The sequence below is a fragment of the Ailuropoda melanoleuca genome, chromosome 1 (assembly GCF_002007445.2).
Source record: "Ailuropoda melanoleuca isolate Jingjing chromosome 1, ASM200744v2, whole genome shotgun sequence".
Classification (NCBI taxonomy): Eukaryota; Metazoa; Chordata; class Mammalia; order Carnivora; family Ursidae; genus Ailuropoda; species Ailuropoda melanoleuca.
This window is the reverse complement of record NC_048218.1, coordinates 45,532,984-45,551,552: the sequence shown is the minus strand read 5'-3', so window position 1 is coordinate 45,551,552 and position 18,569 is coordinate 45,532,984. Positions and strand designations below refer to the sequence as shown.

Sequence of the window (18,569 nt, the reverse complement as noted above, 5' to 3'; positions counted from 1 at the left end):
TTATGAGCAAATTGTACTGGTTTATTTACAATTGTAATTTATAAACAGTAACACAAACATCTTTACATTGATATTATGAAAAAAGTCTCATGGCTGAAATGGGCAAAAAATGGAGACTTCAGGACATTTCTAAAGGGGGAGCCAAAGAAAGAAAAAAAGAAAAATGCAATACAACCATTGTGGGTAGAGTTATAAATATCAAGTACTGCACCAGGTGCAATTTCATGCAAATGTCTTCAACCACTCAAGTAAACGGTTTTTATTTAGATATTAGAATAAAATATCTTGAACTATGTTGCCTGTTATTCACTTGATTTCCATTAAGTAAATTAAAATAACTGGCTATAAATAGGGTACATCTAAATATTCCTATCAACCCCTTAGAGATAATCCATTACATTTTAGGACATGGCAGATTGTTAGGATTTGCTAGTTCCCAAAAAGATTTTATAAGGAGTCATTCCATAGCCCCAAACATGTTCCCGGATTTCTCTCACCAAATGTGTCTAATATAGACCTCAATAAATTAAATTCAGAAAGCCGCAAAATGAAGCAGATCACCTTTTAGTTCTGTCATATTAAAAAATAAAATAGTTTCAAACCACTGGAACTTTAGCAAGGGAAGACAAAAACCAAAGAAGAGAAAGAAATTTCAGAAACAGATGATAAAACAACTGTACTTTATACAGCTCTTATTATTTGGCTTTTTTTTTTTAAGTGGCTACTAGTGTGGTCGCAGACCATAATCTCAGGGTAAATCAATGTGCGTACAACACCTGTTCTGAAATATCCTAAATCAAATATTCCACTTGTAATAAAGACCAATGACATTTTTAAAGGTACACTTCTGTCCCCAAAATGTTTATTTTAATCTTAATATGCCTACCTATTTATAATGCTTTTAACTGCTCCTTAGAAACCATTAGGATGAAGTTTAGTATGAGAAGCACCCAGCGTTCAAATCATTAGCTAATGGCGCAAAAAATGATTTAGAAACTGACGCTTCAACATTTCACCAGCTGGACTGCATTTCCGGGTTAGCTAGAATCTTCATCCATTTCATTAAAAAGATCTCATATTTTTTTAAAAACAGAAACAGCAAGCTATTAATCTATGTAATACTTTCAGCTTCTGATACTGCTCAGTGGATAAAACTAAATGTAGCAATTAAAGGGGTCTCTTCAACTAATTCTATCTCTAATTTTCAGTGAAGACATTGCAAGTATATATGTGTACGGGTGTTTTTAAATCTGAAAGTGATGCATGTTCCCTTTTAAAACACAGCTCTTCAAAACAGAACTGCATTCTGCACCCTTAGTTCATAAGGGCATAGGGTCAGTTACTTCAAAGTCATTCAATAACTGACCTTTATAAATCATTTTACAAAACCAAAAACGCAAAAGAAAATTTAAGAAAAATTTTAACTGTCCAGAAATTGATTATAATAATTTACACATTCTAAACCTGCAATTCAAGCACCCCCATGAGCAAATGAAAGGTCCTCAGTTAGTATTCAATCAGGAAAATGTGTCCATGTTTCTTTCTCTTGGTTGCCTTAATTTCTTTTGAAATATTGCTCCTTTATATTAACTTTCCAAAGCATCCAAAACTTTCATGATCTGTTGTTTTATGGCTTTGGTAGCATCTCCGGCATTTGGAATCAAATACCTGGGGGGAGGAATGCACGTATATATTAATAACAATTGCTTTCACTCCAGGACTCAGCTTAGATGTCACTTCCAGTGGGAAGCTTCCCCTAACCTATAAAGCGAGCAGACACCCTTATATTTACTCCCCATAACTTATCTCAAAACACATTCAAAAGCATATTTTGAAAGAAAGAAAATCTAAATGTAAAAGCAAGGTGATTTTTCATACAGTGTATGTACAGCCAGATGGAATGAACCATAGATCAGGAGTCAGAAGGGCTATATTTGGTCTGATCATAAGCTAGGTGTGAGGTTTAATTTTGAGATCAGTGTGGTCCTATGGCCCTTGGGGCTGTCCATGAACTGTTTGTCACTGGTCCTCAATAAGACAAGGAGGAGCTTGTACCAGATTGTAAGTTAAACCTACAACTCAGCACACTGCTTACTTCACTGACACTTTTTCAAAACAACAATTTTTTTAATGAAGGAAAACAGAAACACTGACATATTCTGAAACAAGCTTCCTATCTGATTGCAAGCCAGCATTTAGTGCAGCAATGGTACAGATTACTTAAAGACCCTTCTGTCAAAACATTTATGAAATTAACTATGGCACTCACTGAAACCATGTGCTGCTAACCACATATGATGAAGGATACGGAAAAAAAAGATCAGCAAAGAATACTAATGAATAAGGCTCAAGTATCCTATTCCACCATCTATTCCCCTAATAGAGAAACAAAATGTGTTTAATAATGAACTAATTCATGCAGATAATATCATCCTAAGAAAATCTTACCTTTCGATTGCCAAGATTTCTATTCCTGAAGCACTGCTGTTTCCATACTTGAAGGTAATTAGCTCAGGGTGTTTTTTTTTAGATGTAATTTTAACTACAGAATTTAGTGCTTGTCGAGACTGTATATAAGCCAATCCTTTCCGTGAAAGAATCTCCCTTAAACAGTACATGTGTGTTGCAGTAACCAACAGATGACTTGAGAGGGGAAAAAAACATTAAAAAACAAAAAAGAATGTTAAAGAAATGTCATGCAAAACAGCTGTTACCTCAACAATAAAAAATACCCAACTCCAGATGAAATTACTTTTGAATTAAAGAATACAGACAAAAGATCACCTAAAAACAAAAAAGCTAACCAATAACAGTTTATTTCCCTTTAATTGTATGCAAAATTAATACTTTATTAACAGAAAATCCTGTAACTGTTTAAGAGCAAGTTTTATATTTTATATAATAAAAAGTACGATACAATGAAAAATCATTAATATTTTTAGAATCTACTCTGTATGGTATACAGAATACAGTACTTTTCAAACTTCTCCACAGTTATCGTCTATATTCATAAACTACTCTCATTCACTATACTATAGTGTATACTTTACATTGAAGACCACTAAGCAGTAGTTGGGCTGCCTTACATATCTTATAATATCCTGTAACTGGATCTTGAACATAGAATGGGCACAGAATTATTAACACACCTCCTCCTTGTGTCTCAGCTCACTTAATATAGGGATATACTCATACACTTTTATGTAATGCAGTAAAACTAATATCAGACAAGTCCAGAATGCAGGACATTTTGCAGAATAAATGGCCTAGTCTCAGAGGATTCACTCATCACGGAGAAGAGGGGAGATGGTGGTGAGGGCAGTGGTACTGTTGTACACTGCGTGAGACTAAAGAGATTAACAGGTAAATGCAATGTGTGAACTATGACTAGATCTTGGATCAGGAAGAAAAAAACAGAAAAATCTGAGTGTGAACTGTATGTTGAATGATGCTCATTTTAAGGTTATTAAAGAGTGATAATGTTACTGAAGTTGTGTAAGAGAATGCTCATATTCTTGGGTGATTTATGCTGAAGCATTTAGGGGTAAAGTGTCAAATCTGTAAGATTCCTCTGAATGGCTTGACAAAAGAGAACTGCATTATGTATGTGTGTCTATATATACATACATAAATGGAGGGACAGGGCAGTACAAAAAGAAATTAAAATGTGACGAACCTAAGAGAGGCTTATAAAGATGTTCAATGTACTGTTTGTTCAACTTTTCTGGTTAAATTTTTCAGAATAAAAAATTATATAAGAAATATTTTTAAAAATCAAGACATTCAGAGGCACCTGGGTGGCTCAGGTGGTTAAGTGTCTGCCTTTGGCTCAGGTCATGATCTTGGGGTCCTGGGATCGAGCCCCGTGGTGGACTCCCTGCTCGGTGGGGAGCCTGCTTTTCCCTCTCCCTCGGCCCCCTGCTTGTGCACACACACACACTCTCTCTCAAATAAATTAAATTAAAAAAAAGAAAAATAGAAATATATTATACAAGTTGACAAAGTGAAATTATATCTTATACTTGAATAAAGAAAATTTCTTCTGCCATTTTTTTTATTAATGTCCCTAAATTTAATTTTACTTCAGCAGAAGGCATTTTAAAAAGTACCTAGGAAACATGTGTCCACTTTCTTTAACTTCTTTACAAGGAAAATGATGCTTGACGTCTGGCTTGTTTATCCAAGTCTGGATGTTTACAACCTCTTTTCTGTCATCATCTGACATTGAAGAGCTGTCAATTTCATCTACAAAGCATTGAAAGTATTAAAAGTGGGAATTATCAACTTTAAAAATGAGACATTTCTTAACAGCCTGAAAAAATTTTGAATATTTTAAACATACAGTTTGAAAAACAAATCAAAACAATTCTAATCCTGCTACTATATTTCCTTATGCCACTGGCATAATACAGAAATATTATGAAACATCAGACCACATGGTAAGAAAGTCAGGTGAAAATACTGAGAATACACTAGTAATACTGTATGTCAACTATACTTCAGTAAAAAATAATGTAAATGAGTTTTTAAAAGACTGAACTATCTGAGGAATTTCAATACTTTTGCTTTATGTCACATGACTCTAATCTATGTCTAAACTCTAGAGAGATGGCTGAATTGTCCAATAATAAACATATCTTGAGGGCAAAAATGGCATAGTTCTTTTTCTCTTGCTGGTTTTTGATTTTAAGAAAAACAACAACAAATAATCCATCCTGAGATAAATGAGTAAAAATCTCTTTATTGGTTTTTCTTTTTCATGAGAGAACTGTAAGACACTCTAATTATTTTGTTTTTCTATTTTAAGAAAGGGTAGAATTACAGTTGCTAGGTTAGTAATTACAACTGTTCCTTCCTTTTTAAGAAATACTTCAAAATATAAAGAGACATAATAAAAAAGGAAATCTCATACATCTATACACCTTCAGCCTAAATAAAAAGTGCAACACTTGTTATATATCTCTCCCCAATCACAATCCTCTCCCTTGTCCACTAAGAAACAGTGACAATCTGTTACGGTTCCATCCTTTCCTTTAATCATATACGAATATCCCTAAACAATATATAGTAATGTTTTGCATTTTAAGCAACACCTATATAACAGAATGTTCAATTGTATTCTTCCACAACTGCTTCTTCACTCCCAACACTGTAAAATTTATCCATGTCGATATACACAACTCTAGTTTTCTCATTTTCATTACTGTGCAATTTTCCATAATATAAATATATGTGTAAATATATGACACGTGAAAATATACTATAATTTATTCATCCATATGCCTCTCAGAGGAATTAAAACAGTTGAAATGAAAACTGTTAATGAAAGAAGTTGAAATATTCAGGGAGAGCTAGAAACTTATAAATAACAGGAAGATAGCAACAAAAAGAGAGGGGGAAGGACAAAAAGATGTAATCAGAAATAACACACAAAAAATTTCATTTACCTCAATACAGGTTTCTGGGAAGGTGAATTTGTAATATTTATTAAACTGTCAAATGTGGTTCCCTATAATCTAACAATCTTACTGCTAAGAATATACCCTCTGTATATACTTACAAATGTTCATATAGATATGTGTAAAAATATCCATTGTCATTTGAGACAAAAACTAAAAAACTACCAGTGTGAATTGTGAGAAAAATGATTACATAAATTATGGTATGCTTTTACAATAGAAAGAGAACAATGGTGGCATATGGGCTGAGATGGAAAATATGCAACATGTATTACTAAATAGAAAAGGCAAGGTGAAATTTGGGAGGTTTTTTCCCTCTTATTTTGTACATTTGTTTACTGTTTTATTTTTTCTAACCCAATATACATATTAATTATGATTACTTAACCAAAGTAATCTCGGCAGCACCATTATGAACCAAAGTAATAAATTATTTTTAAAAATATAAAGACAACCACAGAGAATGACAAATTTCCCTGGCACAATATCCCCATCTTGTGGCCCTTTAGCATATTGCCTCCAATTCAAAAAGGCTCTTTCCAGACGTCTCAATTTTGGAATTCCCTGACTTTAGTCCCACAACTCTCAATATTCTAGGTGGATGGATCGAGGGGATTTAAATAAATCCCATGGACTTAAATACGATTTCAACACCGATAATTCCCAGATCATCACCAGTTTATTAGACCTTCTCTCTTTGGCTGAAGACTCCTATAATCAACTGCCTACTCAGCATTTCTGCTTGAATTCTAATGGGCACAACTTGAGATGTCTAAACCCAAACCCTTAGCAGAAAAACTACAGATTCTCCAATCTACAAAATCTCACTGTGTCTTTTTTTTTTTTTTTAAGCCATTGTTGGCTAGTCCCAGAATGCTTTCTCTAATCACTGCTGGTGCCTGAGGAAAGCATCTACAGATAAGTGTTATTACTATACCTGTGTCGTATTCTTCTTCATCCCCAATGCTGAAAACAGGCTTTACACCACGGTAAGGCTTGCCCACTCTGTCACTGCTGCTCACATGCCTATATTCAAAGAATTTTAGAGGGGAAATCATCACTTAGGAAGCTACCAAAGATTTTCACCAAGTATCATATGAATATTTAAACAAAATGTACATATTCTTTGTCTCTAGCCCCCATATCACCCAGTTTAGAACAGTTATGTTAGGGAAACTGTAACAAGATAAGGAAATTATGTTAGCAAAAGTGGCATTATGTCTTGATAGGCTGAAAGCTTTCAATCTGTAAAAACTAAAAAAAAAAATTTAGTATTTATATTAAAACCAGTGCTTAGATCGTGTAGCCTTAGGGAGGAAGTCATTTAACCTCTCTGTGATTCTGTTTCTATATCTGTAAAACAGTAGTAACAACAATATCTACCCTTCAAGGTTACTGTGAGAATTAAATCAGTATTTTGTAAAGCTCTTAGAACAATGCCTGGCATACAGCAAGTGCTATGCATGTCTGTTAGATAAAATAGATTATGGAACCAAATATTCAAATTCCAGGAGAAGTGTTAAGGCTTTCTCATATGGGAGCAAATACCTAAAGGTTTTCTCCTCCTATATTTTTTTTTATCACAGTTTCAGTTGTACAACACTGTGATTCAACAATTCTATATATTATCTAATGCTCACATTATAATCCTCCCATTTTTTATTACTGTTACTTTTGTTTTAATAGAAACATGCTACCTCTTTTAAATGTAAATAAATCATGAAAAATTAATCTGCCTTTTTCAAGTGGCAGAAGTATAAACAACATGTAAACTCAAACTTGATTAGTTCTGCAGGAAGTATGACCTCTCTCTTTTTAATATAAAAATTTATACCTTAGTACTTTTTAGGTAATCTCAAACCAAGGAGAAAAATGAAAATATTTCAACAAAATACATGTTTCTGGGGAAAAAGCACTGTATTATTTGTAAGATAAATGTTCCATCAAGATTATCTACAATGAAGAAAAACTGACCTTTTTTTGGGTCATATATCAAGAGATAGTCCAATATGGAAAAGATTCAAGTTACAAGACTTTACTTAATCTTAAAATTCAATTTTTCCAGAATATGGAGAACAAATCTGTATTTTAAATAATTTCTTAATACATATCATCAATAAAAATCTTATGACCCAATTTTGCTGAAATAGGCTTAAATCTTTACTTCTCCCAAAACAACATTCCTCAACAGAAACCTCACTAGAAAAATCAATTGAGAGCTGAATGTATAACATTCTTTGGGAATTATAAATTAATCAAATATAGTATAAAGTTTAAATTAAATAATAAAGTCATTTGATTTTATGTTAAAACTTAATACCTAATATAAAATTACCCAATAAATTATCAAATTATACTCATTAGAGAGAAAATGAAATAAATAATTCAAGCACCTATGAAACTCAGACTGAGTTTTCTTATAAAAGACAAAGATAATATAGCTTTGTCTGAAAATACTTCAGTGCCTAGATGATAAAATTGTATGAGATTATTGGTTTTCTCCTGATAGTAAAGCATAATTAAACAGACATAACATAGAAACAAAGATGTTTACAGTAGATGCTTGAACCAGAAGGCAAATATAAATAAAGCGAAAATTAAAAAAAAAGCGGGGGGGGGAGCCTGGCTGGCTCAGTTGGTAGATGTGACTGGTTCTCAGGTTTGTGAGTTTAGGCCCCACCCTGGGAGTGCAGCCTACTTAAAATTTAAAAATATATATATATTTAAAGCTATTCATTATTGATCTAGATTTATAATACAATGCATGCACTTTTTATAAACAAGATTTCTAAAGATTACTGAAATAGTTCTTAAAATACTGGCTAAAAATTAATGAAATTCAATGGCTGGACTCTTTTTAAAAAGCAGTATATTTATACTTTTTTAGCTGAAGTAATAACAAAAACAGCTATAACATAGTTTTACCAGCTTTTAATTTATTTACCGTGCTCAGAAAGAAACCCGGTTCTTTCTAAGTTTTCACTAAATTCTATTTTCAAAATAGATATTTGCCTATAGACCAAAGAAGATAATTCAAATTTTTAAAAACTTCAGAATTTTGGAGAAAACTTGGGGAGTTAAAATTAGACTAATTCAATGGTCCTATAACAAGAGAAGGTAGAAAGATGATTCACAAATAGATTATAATTTTAAAAGAAGGAACTACCTTTAAAATAGTCTCAGATAAAATTGTAATAGAAGCTCTATAATTGGCACTGTGCAGGAACAGTCACAGTAAATAAAAACTCTTACCAATAAGTTAGGGGTAAGCTACTGCTTTTAAAAATGCTACTTCTAGTCACTGAAAACACTGAAATGAGCAAAAAAAAGTAAACTCCATTATTCCAAAGCTTAACTTATATTTAAAATACAACTAGAGGGGTGCCTGGGTGGCTCAGTCAGTTGGGCCGCCAACTCTTGATTTCAACTCAGGCCATGGTCTCAGGGTCCTGGGATCGAGCCTGGGTTGGACTCTGCGCTCAGTGGGGAATCTGCTTGAGGATTCTCTTTCCCTCTCCCCCCTCCCCCTCACTCACACGCTCTCTCTAAAATAAATAAATAAATCTTAAAATAAAACTAGAATTTCTTTTAAAATGTCCATAGATATTGCTGTAATTGATACTCTAAACTGCAGAAAAATTCTGTGCATATAAAACCTGTAAAGCCATATAGAAGTATTAAGTTAGTAAAGTTCTTCTGTGTATCCTAATTGAAGATCCAGTAGATTTTTAAACTTTAGACTTACAGAATCTAATGACAAGTACCCCATCTTACTGGGGCAGAGAAGAGATGGATTATACATTAACATGTCCCCCATGACCTAATTTCTTTCATGGAAAACCAAAGAACTGTGGTTCTTTGGAACTGATTTATATTTGTTTATTCACCAACCTAAATATGTACATCTAATTAAGAAAAATCTTTTTAAAAAGATTGTAAAATTACATAACATACTTGAATTAACAATTTTGAACCATGACGTGTGTGCCTTCTCTCAGTAATACTCTCTAGTGTTAGGGCAGGAGATAGAAGCAAATGATCTCCAAAGCTACCACCCTGCCAACTCTGAGACTAAGTATTTTCTTTGCTTCACTTTCCTTTCTTTCAGAATAAAACCTGAAGGTTTTATGAAGTTCTTGGATTTGAATGTACTTGATTTTTATCTGAGGAATCGGACATTTAAAGAAGCATGCAAGGAAAAACAATTAAAATGATCAAGCGAAAAAGAAATACAGCTTAATCAGTATCACACACTTCTAAAAGCAGAATAAGAAAGGTTTAGCATTTCAAACAGCTGCATGAAATTTTAGCTGAGACAATGTGAGGCTTATAGAGAGCATGAGGCATGCTAAAAAGGAAAAGGATGGTCCCAGAAAGCTGCTCTACTCATTGGCTTACCGCTCTGTACATGCTCTGTCTGGCCAAGGAAGATTGAAAGACATTCTATGGCAAATTGAGGCAGAGGACAGAACAAAATGATTATTAAAAACACAAAGGCTTTAAAACAAAAATATAGTATAATCACTTTTTCTAACCCTGAGTGTGCACTATAATGTTTTGATCATCCCAAGTACAAAGAAAAATGAAGAAAAGCTAGTTTTGACAGATTTTTTTAAACAAACACAACAGTCTTTTCAAGTTACAGTTATCACTAGTTCATTTTAAAATAAAATTTTAATAAAATTTTAAACGTTCATGCTACAAAATTTAGCAATAGTACTCTAGTTCAGAATCCACTAACTTTAAAGTAAAAAAATTATAGGTTTTTAAGAACAATTTTAATGAGCAAAAAAGACTCTCAGGCTTGATAAAACACTTCAGTATTATTTATCAGTGGACCATTTTAGACAGGCAGAATTTTTTTTAGATTTGTGAAAATAACCTATTCTCTTATTTACTAAACAAGGGAAAAATGTACTTTTGTATGAATATGTGCTATAATTAAAAAGTGACAAATAATAAATTTCTGACATTCAATCCTTAAAGTCAAATATTTCAACTTTCCCAGAATACTGTAAGGAAGACATGAGAGTGAAATGAAATAATGCACTTTTAAGATCAGGCTTGCTTAGCAACAAATTCTGTGTTGGAATTATTAGGTTAGCTTCAAACTGCAGGAACAAGAAAGATCAACAAGACTACTATGTGGAGGAAAAAACACTGTGGACTCTACAGTTCCAGTAAGAAACATTATTAACACAATTCCTAAACCTATCATTTGTTAGCTAAACCCTTTATTTGTAATTCATGGGAAAAGGGGTCACTTAGATTCGGTGAACACAATTATGAAGAGCTAAACTCTTAAACTTCAGAAAATGGGTTTCTGGGGTGCTTGGATGGTTCAGTTGGTGAAGCATCCGACTCTTGACATTGGGGCTGTTGAGTCTGAACCCCATGTTGGGTGTAGAGATTACTTAAAAAATAATTAATTAAAAAAAAAGAAAGAAAATGGGTTTTTGCTTTATTTAGCATGATCAAATTTTCTAGGTTATAAATTCCTAGAGGAGAAGAGGAGGTTTCTGCTTTGTGATTACTGCATTTAATAGACAGTTCCCATCCATTTGACATGTGGGAAACCGCTACCATATGAAGTGTAATATATATAATAGCATCTTAGTATTTTTTTAATGAACCACATAAAGAGGCAGTACCATTATTTGAGTTTTATTCTGAGCAGAAGAAAGAAATCTTTACAAATTTTATAGCAATAAAGGACATCTCTGCAATTATGATGAAAACTGAAATTATCTAATTAAAAAATGGACTTTATGATTTTTCTAGAACACATTCAATTCAACTAGCATTTACAGTAAGACACGTTTCTTTAGTTACCCATCATAAACTCATACCATATAAGCAACTCACCGGTCCACAGGAGTTGATGTATTCTCAATAAAACTGATAACTTTTTCTCTGACATTAACAGATTTCGTCTTCAAAGCAACAGTCATTTTATTTACTAGTGATTTCATTCCTCTATCATTTGAGCCATTAGAAGATTCACCCTGGGGGCAAAAAAAAGAACTTACTGATAAATTAACTGCTCTCCTAATGATTAGGAGACACACTACTGCTAAAGGTTATCTAGATGTTATGGACTGAATTGTGTCCACATTTTAAAGTTCATTCTTCTAGTACACCTCAGAAAATGACTGTATGCAGAGATAGGGCTTTAATGAGTAAATTAAGGGTAAATGAGGTCACACAGGTGGGCCTTAATTCAATATGACTAGAGTCCTTATAGGAAGAGGGGGAGACATCAGGGATACACACACATAGAAAAAAAGCCACGTGCGTGCAGACAGACAAGAACGCATATATCATGTGCAACCCAAAAAGAGGCCTGAGGAGTAATCAAACCTACCAACCCTTTGATCCCAAACCTGCAGCCTCCAAACTCTAAGAAAATAAACTTTTGTTGTTTAAGCCAACTACTTGGTTGTATTTTGTTATGACAGCCCTAACAGACTGATACACTAGGTAAAACCATTTTAGGGATGGGAATTAGAAATGAAAAATGAGGCTATCTGTTGCATATATAAATGTATAAAGTCTGAAACTACCTTCTTTATTTGATAAGAAATAAAGTTATTGACCTTTTCTTAACTTCAATTACTCCATAAAAATAATCAAAAGTATCAGAATATCGTTCATGTGGCCAAATTTTTAAACATTTATTCCTCATAAATTTTTGCTGTTTAAATATTTTCACTTAGGCTTTTAATTTCTCAAGAAAAATTATTTTTATGTACCTAATGTAACAGGTGTGAGTATAATTCTTAAACTGTTTCACGAAATTGCTCCATATTCCCTAAAGGGCAAGTTGGCAAGAGGTGTCAGAAGTTTAAAAGTGTGCCCTTCTTTTGCCCATTAATTCCTCTTTAGAACTTAAGAGAAGGAAATAATTAGAAAGTGCCCTAGGATTCAGGTATTATTAGATGGAAAATTATAAAGATTTAAAAAAAAAGAAATGCTTTTAAATAAGCACTTTATGTTTTTTTTTTAAATTTTTGTTTTAATTACAGTTAGTTAACATATAGCATAACATAAGATTCTGGTGGTGGGATGCCTGAGCGGCAGAGTCTGTTACGTGTCTGCCTTCAGCTCAGGTCATGATCCCAGCGTCCTGGGATGAGCCCTGAGTCATCAGGCTCCCTGCTGAGCAAGGAGCCTGTTTCTCCCTCTTCTCTGCCCTTCCCATCCTTCTCTAAATTTTATATATGTGTGTGTGTGTGTGTGTGTGTGTGTGTGTGTGTGTGTGTATACATATATATAATATATTTGAAGGAAATATTTCAAAATATGAAAATATGAATAGCAGTTATTTTTCTTTATATTTTTTACACTTACATATGTTGCTAAAATGAACATGTGTCATTTTTAAAGAGAAATAAGTTATTAAATAACACAAAACCATATTTCTATTTCCATATCCAAATTTGAAACCAAATTAAATTAATATGGAAATTAAATACTTTGGTACTTTTTAATATAATATGTAACACATCTTTAAGACAGTTTCTTTAAAGGCCTCACTCATTATTTTTCAAATCTGAAGATAGGAACTTGAACAGAATTACTATCCAACACTGTGGGTGGCAATATAAATTAGAATAATGTTTTTTTAGAATAATGCCTTAGTCAGTTAAGTGTTTGCCTTCAGCTCAGGTTGTGATCTCGGGGTCCTGGGATCCAGCCCCGAATTGGGCTCCCTGCTCAGCGGGGAGTCTGCATCTCCCTCTCCCTCTGCCCCTCCCCCCACTTGTGCTAGTGCTCACTCTCTCTCAAATAAGTAGATAAAATCTTCAAAAAAAATGTTTTTTAAAGGCCAGTTTGATGATACTGTAGAATTCTAAGAATTCTGATATGCAATCTTTTTTTTTACTTTTTTTAAGATTTTTTTTTAATTTTAATTTTTATTTATTTATATTTTTTTAATGATTTTTTATTATATTATGTTAATCACCATACAGTACATCCCCGGATTCCGATGTAAAGTTCGATGCTTCATTTAGTTGCGTATAACACCCAGTGCACCATGCAATACGTGCCCTCCTTACTACCCATCACCAGTCTATCCCATTCCCCCACCCCCTCCCCTCTGAAGTCTTCAGTTTGTTTCTCATAGTCCATAGTCTCTCATGTTTCATTCCCCCTTCTGATTACCCCCCTTTTCTTTATCCCTTTCTTCCCCTACCGATCCTCCTAGTTCTTATGTTCCATAGATGAGAGAAATCATATGATAATTGTCTTTCTCTGCTTGACTTATTTCACTTAGCATTATCTCCTCCAGTGCCGTCCATGTTGCAGCAAATGTTGAGAATTCGTTCTTTCTGATAGCTGAGTAATATTCCATTGTATATATGGACCACAGCTTCTTAATCCAGTCATCTGTTGAAGGGCATCTCGGCTCCTTCCATGATTTGGCTATTGTGGACAATGCAGCTATGAACATTGGGGTGCATATGGCCCTTCTCTTTACTACGTCTGTATCTTTGGGGTAAACACCCAGTAGTGCAATGGCTGGGTCATAGGGTAGTTCAATTTTTAACTTTTTAAGGGACCTCCACACTGTTTTCCAGAGTGGCTGTACCAACTTGCATTCCCACCAACAATGTAGGAGGGATCCCCTTTCTCCACATCCTCTCCAACAATTGTTGTTTCTTGCCTTGTCTATCTTTGCCATTCTAACTGGCGTAAGGTGGTATCTCAGTGTGGTTTTGATTTGAATTTCCCTGATGGCTAATGATTTTGAACATTTTTTCATGTGTCTGTTAGCCATTTGTATGTCTTCATTGGAAAAGTGTCTGTTCATATCTTCTGCCCATTTTATGATTTGTTTATTTGTTTCTCGTGTATTGAGTTTGAGAAGTTCTTTGTAGATCTTGGATACCAGTCCTTTATCTGTGGTGTCCTTTGCAAATATATTCTCCCATTCCGTGGGCTGTCTCTTAGTTTTTTTGACTGTTTCCTTGGCTGTGCAGAAGCTCTTTATCCTGATAAAGTCCCATAAGTTCATTTTATCTTTTATTTCTCTTGCCTTTGGAGATGTGTCGTGAAAAAGGTTGCTCTGGCCGATGTCATAGAAGTTGTTGCCTATGTTCTCCTCTAGAATTTTGATGGATTCCTGTCTCACATTGAGGTCTTTCATCCATTTGGAGTTTATTTTTGTGTATGGTGTGAGAGAGTGGTCAAGTTTCATTCTTTTGCATGTAGCTGTCCAATTTTCCCAGCACCATTTATTGAAGAGACTGTCTTTTTTCCACCGGATGTTTTTTCCTGCTTTATCAAAGATTAGTTGCCCAAAGAGCCGAGGGTCCATTTCTGGGTTCTCTATTCTGTTCCATTGGTCGATGTGTCTGTTTTTGTGCCAGTACCATGCTGTCTTTGTGATCACAGCTTTGTAGTACAGCTCGAAATCCGGCATTGTGATGCCCCCAGCTTTGTTTTTCCTTTTCAACAGTTCCTTGGAGATTCGGGGCCTTTTCTGGTTCCATACAAATTTAAGGACTATTTGTTCCAGTTCTTTGAAAAATGTCCTCGGTATTTTGATCGGGATAGCATTGAAAGTGTAGATTGCTCTGGGTAGTATGGACATTTTAACTATGTTAATTCTTCCAATCCATGAGCATGGAATATTTTTCCATCTTTTTATGTCTTCCTCAATATCTTTCAAAAGTGATCTATAGTTTCTAGGATATAGGTCCTTTACGTCTCTGGTTAAGTTAATTCCAAGGTAACGTATGGTTTTTGGTGTTATTGTAAATGGGATGGATTCCCTAATTTCTCTTTCTTCAGTCTCGTTATTCGTGTATAGAAATGCAACTGATTTCTGGGCATTGATTTTGTATCCTGCCACCTTACTGAATTGTTCTATAACTTCTAATAGTTTGGGAGTGGATTCCTTTGGGTTTTCCATATAGAGTATCATGTCATCTGCAAAGAGAGACAGTTTGACTTCTTCTTTGCCGATTTGGATACCTTTGATCCCTTTTTGTCTTCTGATTGCTGTTGCAAGGACTTCTAGTACTATGTTATAATAGTGGCGAGAGTGGGCATCCTTGTCGTGTTCCTGATCTTAAGGGAAAGGCTTCCAGCTTTTCCCCATTGAGATAATGCTTTGATATGCAATCTTTTGATCAAGTTATTCTCCTAGCGCTAAATAATCACAGCATATGTAAATATATTACTACAAAAATTAATTATAGTAGTGTTTATAACACAAAACAACTAAAAGCAATATAAATATTCAAAAATTGGGACTAACTGAATAAATTATAATATATCCATACAGTGGAATACTACTTAGTCATTCAAAATAAAAACAGCAAATGTTTATTAAATAAATGGTGATCTCACATGAAGTTTTTTTTTTTTAAAGATTTTATTTATTTATTTGACAGAGAGCACAGCAGGGGGGCAGCAGGCATATTGAGAGGGAGAAACAGGCTCACAGAGCAGAGAGCCCAATATGGGGCTCAATCCCAGGACCGTGGGATCATGACCCAAGCCAAAGGCAGATGCCTAACTATTGAGCCACCCAGACACCCCTCACATGAAGAGCTCTTAGATACCTAGAAGATTAAGTTGAAAACAAATTTCAGAGGTTTATCTCCTGATAATTTGACAATAATATGATCTGACTTATATGGCTGAAGATAAACAGTAATTAATCATCCAGTGAGTTATAATTTTGTAATAACTGCTATTAAATATGTGACACGTACAACAGTATACATACACTTGCACATTTAATCCTCACATCACCATGAAGAAAGTTCTGTTATTATAATCTCAATTGCCCAGGTGGAGAAACCAGAGCTGAAAAGATCCTGCTGGAGATCATGAAGAATATAAATTGTGGAGATAAAACCCGAACATCAAGGTAAGTAGACTGGTAAACCTAAGCTAGTAATAACCATGATCTGTATTGCAGTTTCCTTCTATTTCTGTTTTAAAGAATGATCATTAGGTAGGTGTGAACTACTACTTGTTAAGAAAATGACTTAATGACACCTAATTCAACTGACGTAAAATATTTTTGAAAGAGCACAAAAGACTTATTGTCCAAATATTTCCGAAGGAGCACAGGAAAGTGAAAAGTAAATTTACCCACTATGGTAAAACCCTGCAGTAGTAACATACAGCTCTATAACTAAAAATCAAATATAATGGGATTGACAATCAGCTCCTGTCTTCTTCTGCCCAGCCCATTCTCAAATATGGGTGGACTGAAGTTATAATCATGTAAATTTGCGGTGGGGAGAGGTACAGACATGGTCTGCAGGAAATGTGATCACAAGTCTCACTATTCTTTTGGTTCATACTAATTGGGAGATTCCTAGAACCAGATCACTTGGGAAACCCAGCTAGTCATAGGGCTCAGTATTATCTCCATTGATATTTAAGCTGAAGCAAAAAATTGTCACTAGATGATACCAAACTGCAGCTGGATAGGGAGAAATCTGAATTCAGCAGGTGGCTCTCCAGAACTCCTGGCTAGTATAGATGTGCAGGCCTGTTCCATCATTACATTAACCTTGCAATAATATGACTCCTCACTATAGTGTTTGAAATATTCTGACTCCATTTCTGTTATGGTGAGGGTTTAACAGTCACCTTTTCTGGGCATTTATCCAAATCTGGTGACGTATTGACACATACACTTACATCAACAGAAGAATTGATACTGCTCCTTGAGCCTGAGGTACTAGCAATCCAATGGCCATATCCATTTTCTGGTCCATCCACATTAATGTCTGCCAGGTGCTGCTGCAGCGCTTAAGATAAGCAAGAAGGAAAAAACAACAACAGCTCACATACCAACCCCCTTTGGAAAGATTTGTTACCAGAGAAATGTAATAAACATGTCATAGCTGAATGAAAAGAGTATCCGAAGATGATTACTGTTATTTTTTTCTGTACCTCTCTAAAGGAATGAAGGACTGTAAGCTACAGAAAGCCTTCCTCTTCTCCTTCTTCTAAAACTCTATGTACAACTACAATTTTCCATAACTGACCTTAAAGACAACAATAACTATATATAGGCTTGGTTTTTTTCCTCTTTGAAAGGGAATCTTTGAAGTATTATGAGACAATCTCAGCAACATTTTTATGACATAAAAGATGAAAAGAAAACCTATGGTGGCTTTTGTTTTACCACACACATCTAATTAATCTTTCCCATAGTAAAGAAGGTATTAACTGCTCTAGAAGATTATTCTTGAAAAAGAAATAATCCATAATTAGAAAAAAGCTTCTAAAACCTAGACTATAAAAGACTGTTCTTCAGATACTTTTGATAATAAGCTTAATAACCAAGTTCTGTATCATGCTGTCAAAATTCCTAATAAATCCCACTGGGGCTTAAGGCTTAATACTACTTACTAAAATAACCCCTTTTGTAGATCTCTCTGGGTATGAGCCCCAAAGGTTGTTAGTTATCAGGCCATGATATGTAGGAAATCATCATAATCCTTGCTAATATCAACAGAGACCAAGAGGAAATGGATCCTAATCTATCAAAAATTCTAAGTTATAACACAAGATTATATTAAATCAGAACTTAATCTTTATGAGACTCCCATGATTCAAACTCATGATTCTACTACTCAACAAATATTAATTTAATTTTACCATTTCTTAATTGAAATATATTTGACCTATAACACTGTATAAATTTAAGGCATATGACATGTTTGGTTTACATACTGAAATATGATTTCCAATTCAGCAACAGTACCTCTATCACATCACATAATTACCGTTTCTTTTTTATGGTGGCAATAATTAAGATTTAGTCTCTTCGCAAGTTTGACTATTATAATAAAATATTGTTATCTATGTTCACTATACTTACAGTACACCAGGACTTATTTATCTACTAGTCACAAGTTTGTACCCTTAATAACATCATGTGTAAAAAAGACAGGCTCTTTTTAATCTTTTTACCCTGACCTAATCCTTCATAAATTCTCAAATCTCTGCCTGCAGAGATTTTGGCAATTATTTTACTACCCTTGATTACCAAATATTAGTTTGAAGATTTGAAAACATCAGCTTATCTGTTTTATTCCATTCCATCCCACATTTTTTTAGCAGCTAATACTT

At 34.0% G+C, this 18,569-nt stretch overlaps 1 protein-coding gene across 2 annotated transcripts in view; it reads right to left on the bottom strand.

The window, feature by feature from the left end:
- Positions 1–18,569, bottom strand: part of TBC1D23 (TBC1 domain family member 23) — a 57,715-nt gene continuing 39,146 nt past the window's right edge. The window contains exons 13-19 of one of the 2 annotated variants that reach the window (XM_011222144.3): positions 17,130–17,239; positions 11,325–11,464; positions 9,858–9,902; positions 6,397–6,485; positions 4,110–4,245; positions 2,449–2,643; positions 1–1,668 (exon numbers count right to left, since the gene is read on the bottom strand). In XM_011222144.3, coding sequence (XP_011220446.1) covers positions 1,587–1,668; positions 2,449–2,643; positions 4,110–4,245; positions 6,397–6,485; positions 9,858–9,902; positions 11,325–11,464; positions 17,130–17,239 — 797 coding nt within the window. In that variant the 3' untranslated portion in view covers positions 1–1,586. The remainder of the gene's footprint in view (positions 1,669–2,448; positions 2,644–4,109; positions 4,246–6,396; positions 6,486–9,857; positions 9,903–11,324; positions 11,465–17,129; positions 17,240–18,569) is intronic. The other variant, XM_002917079.4, reaches the window with a different exon arrangement.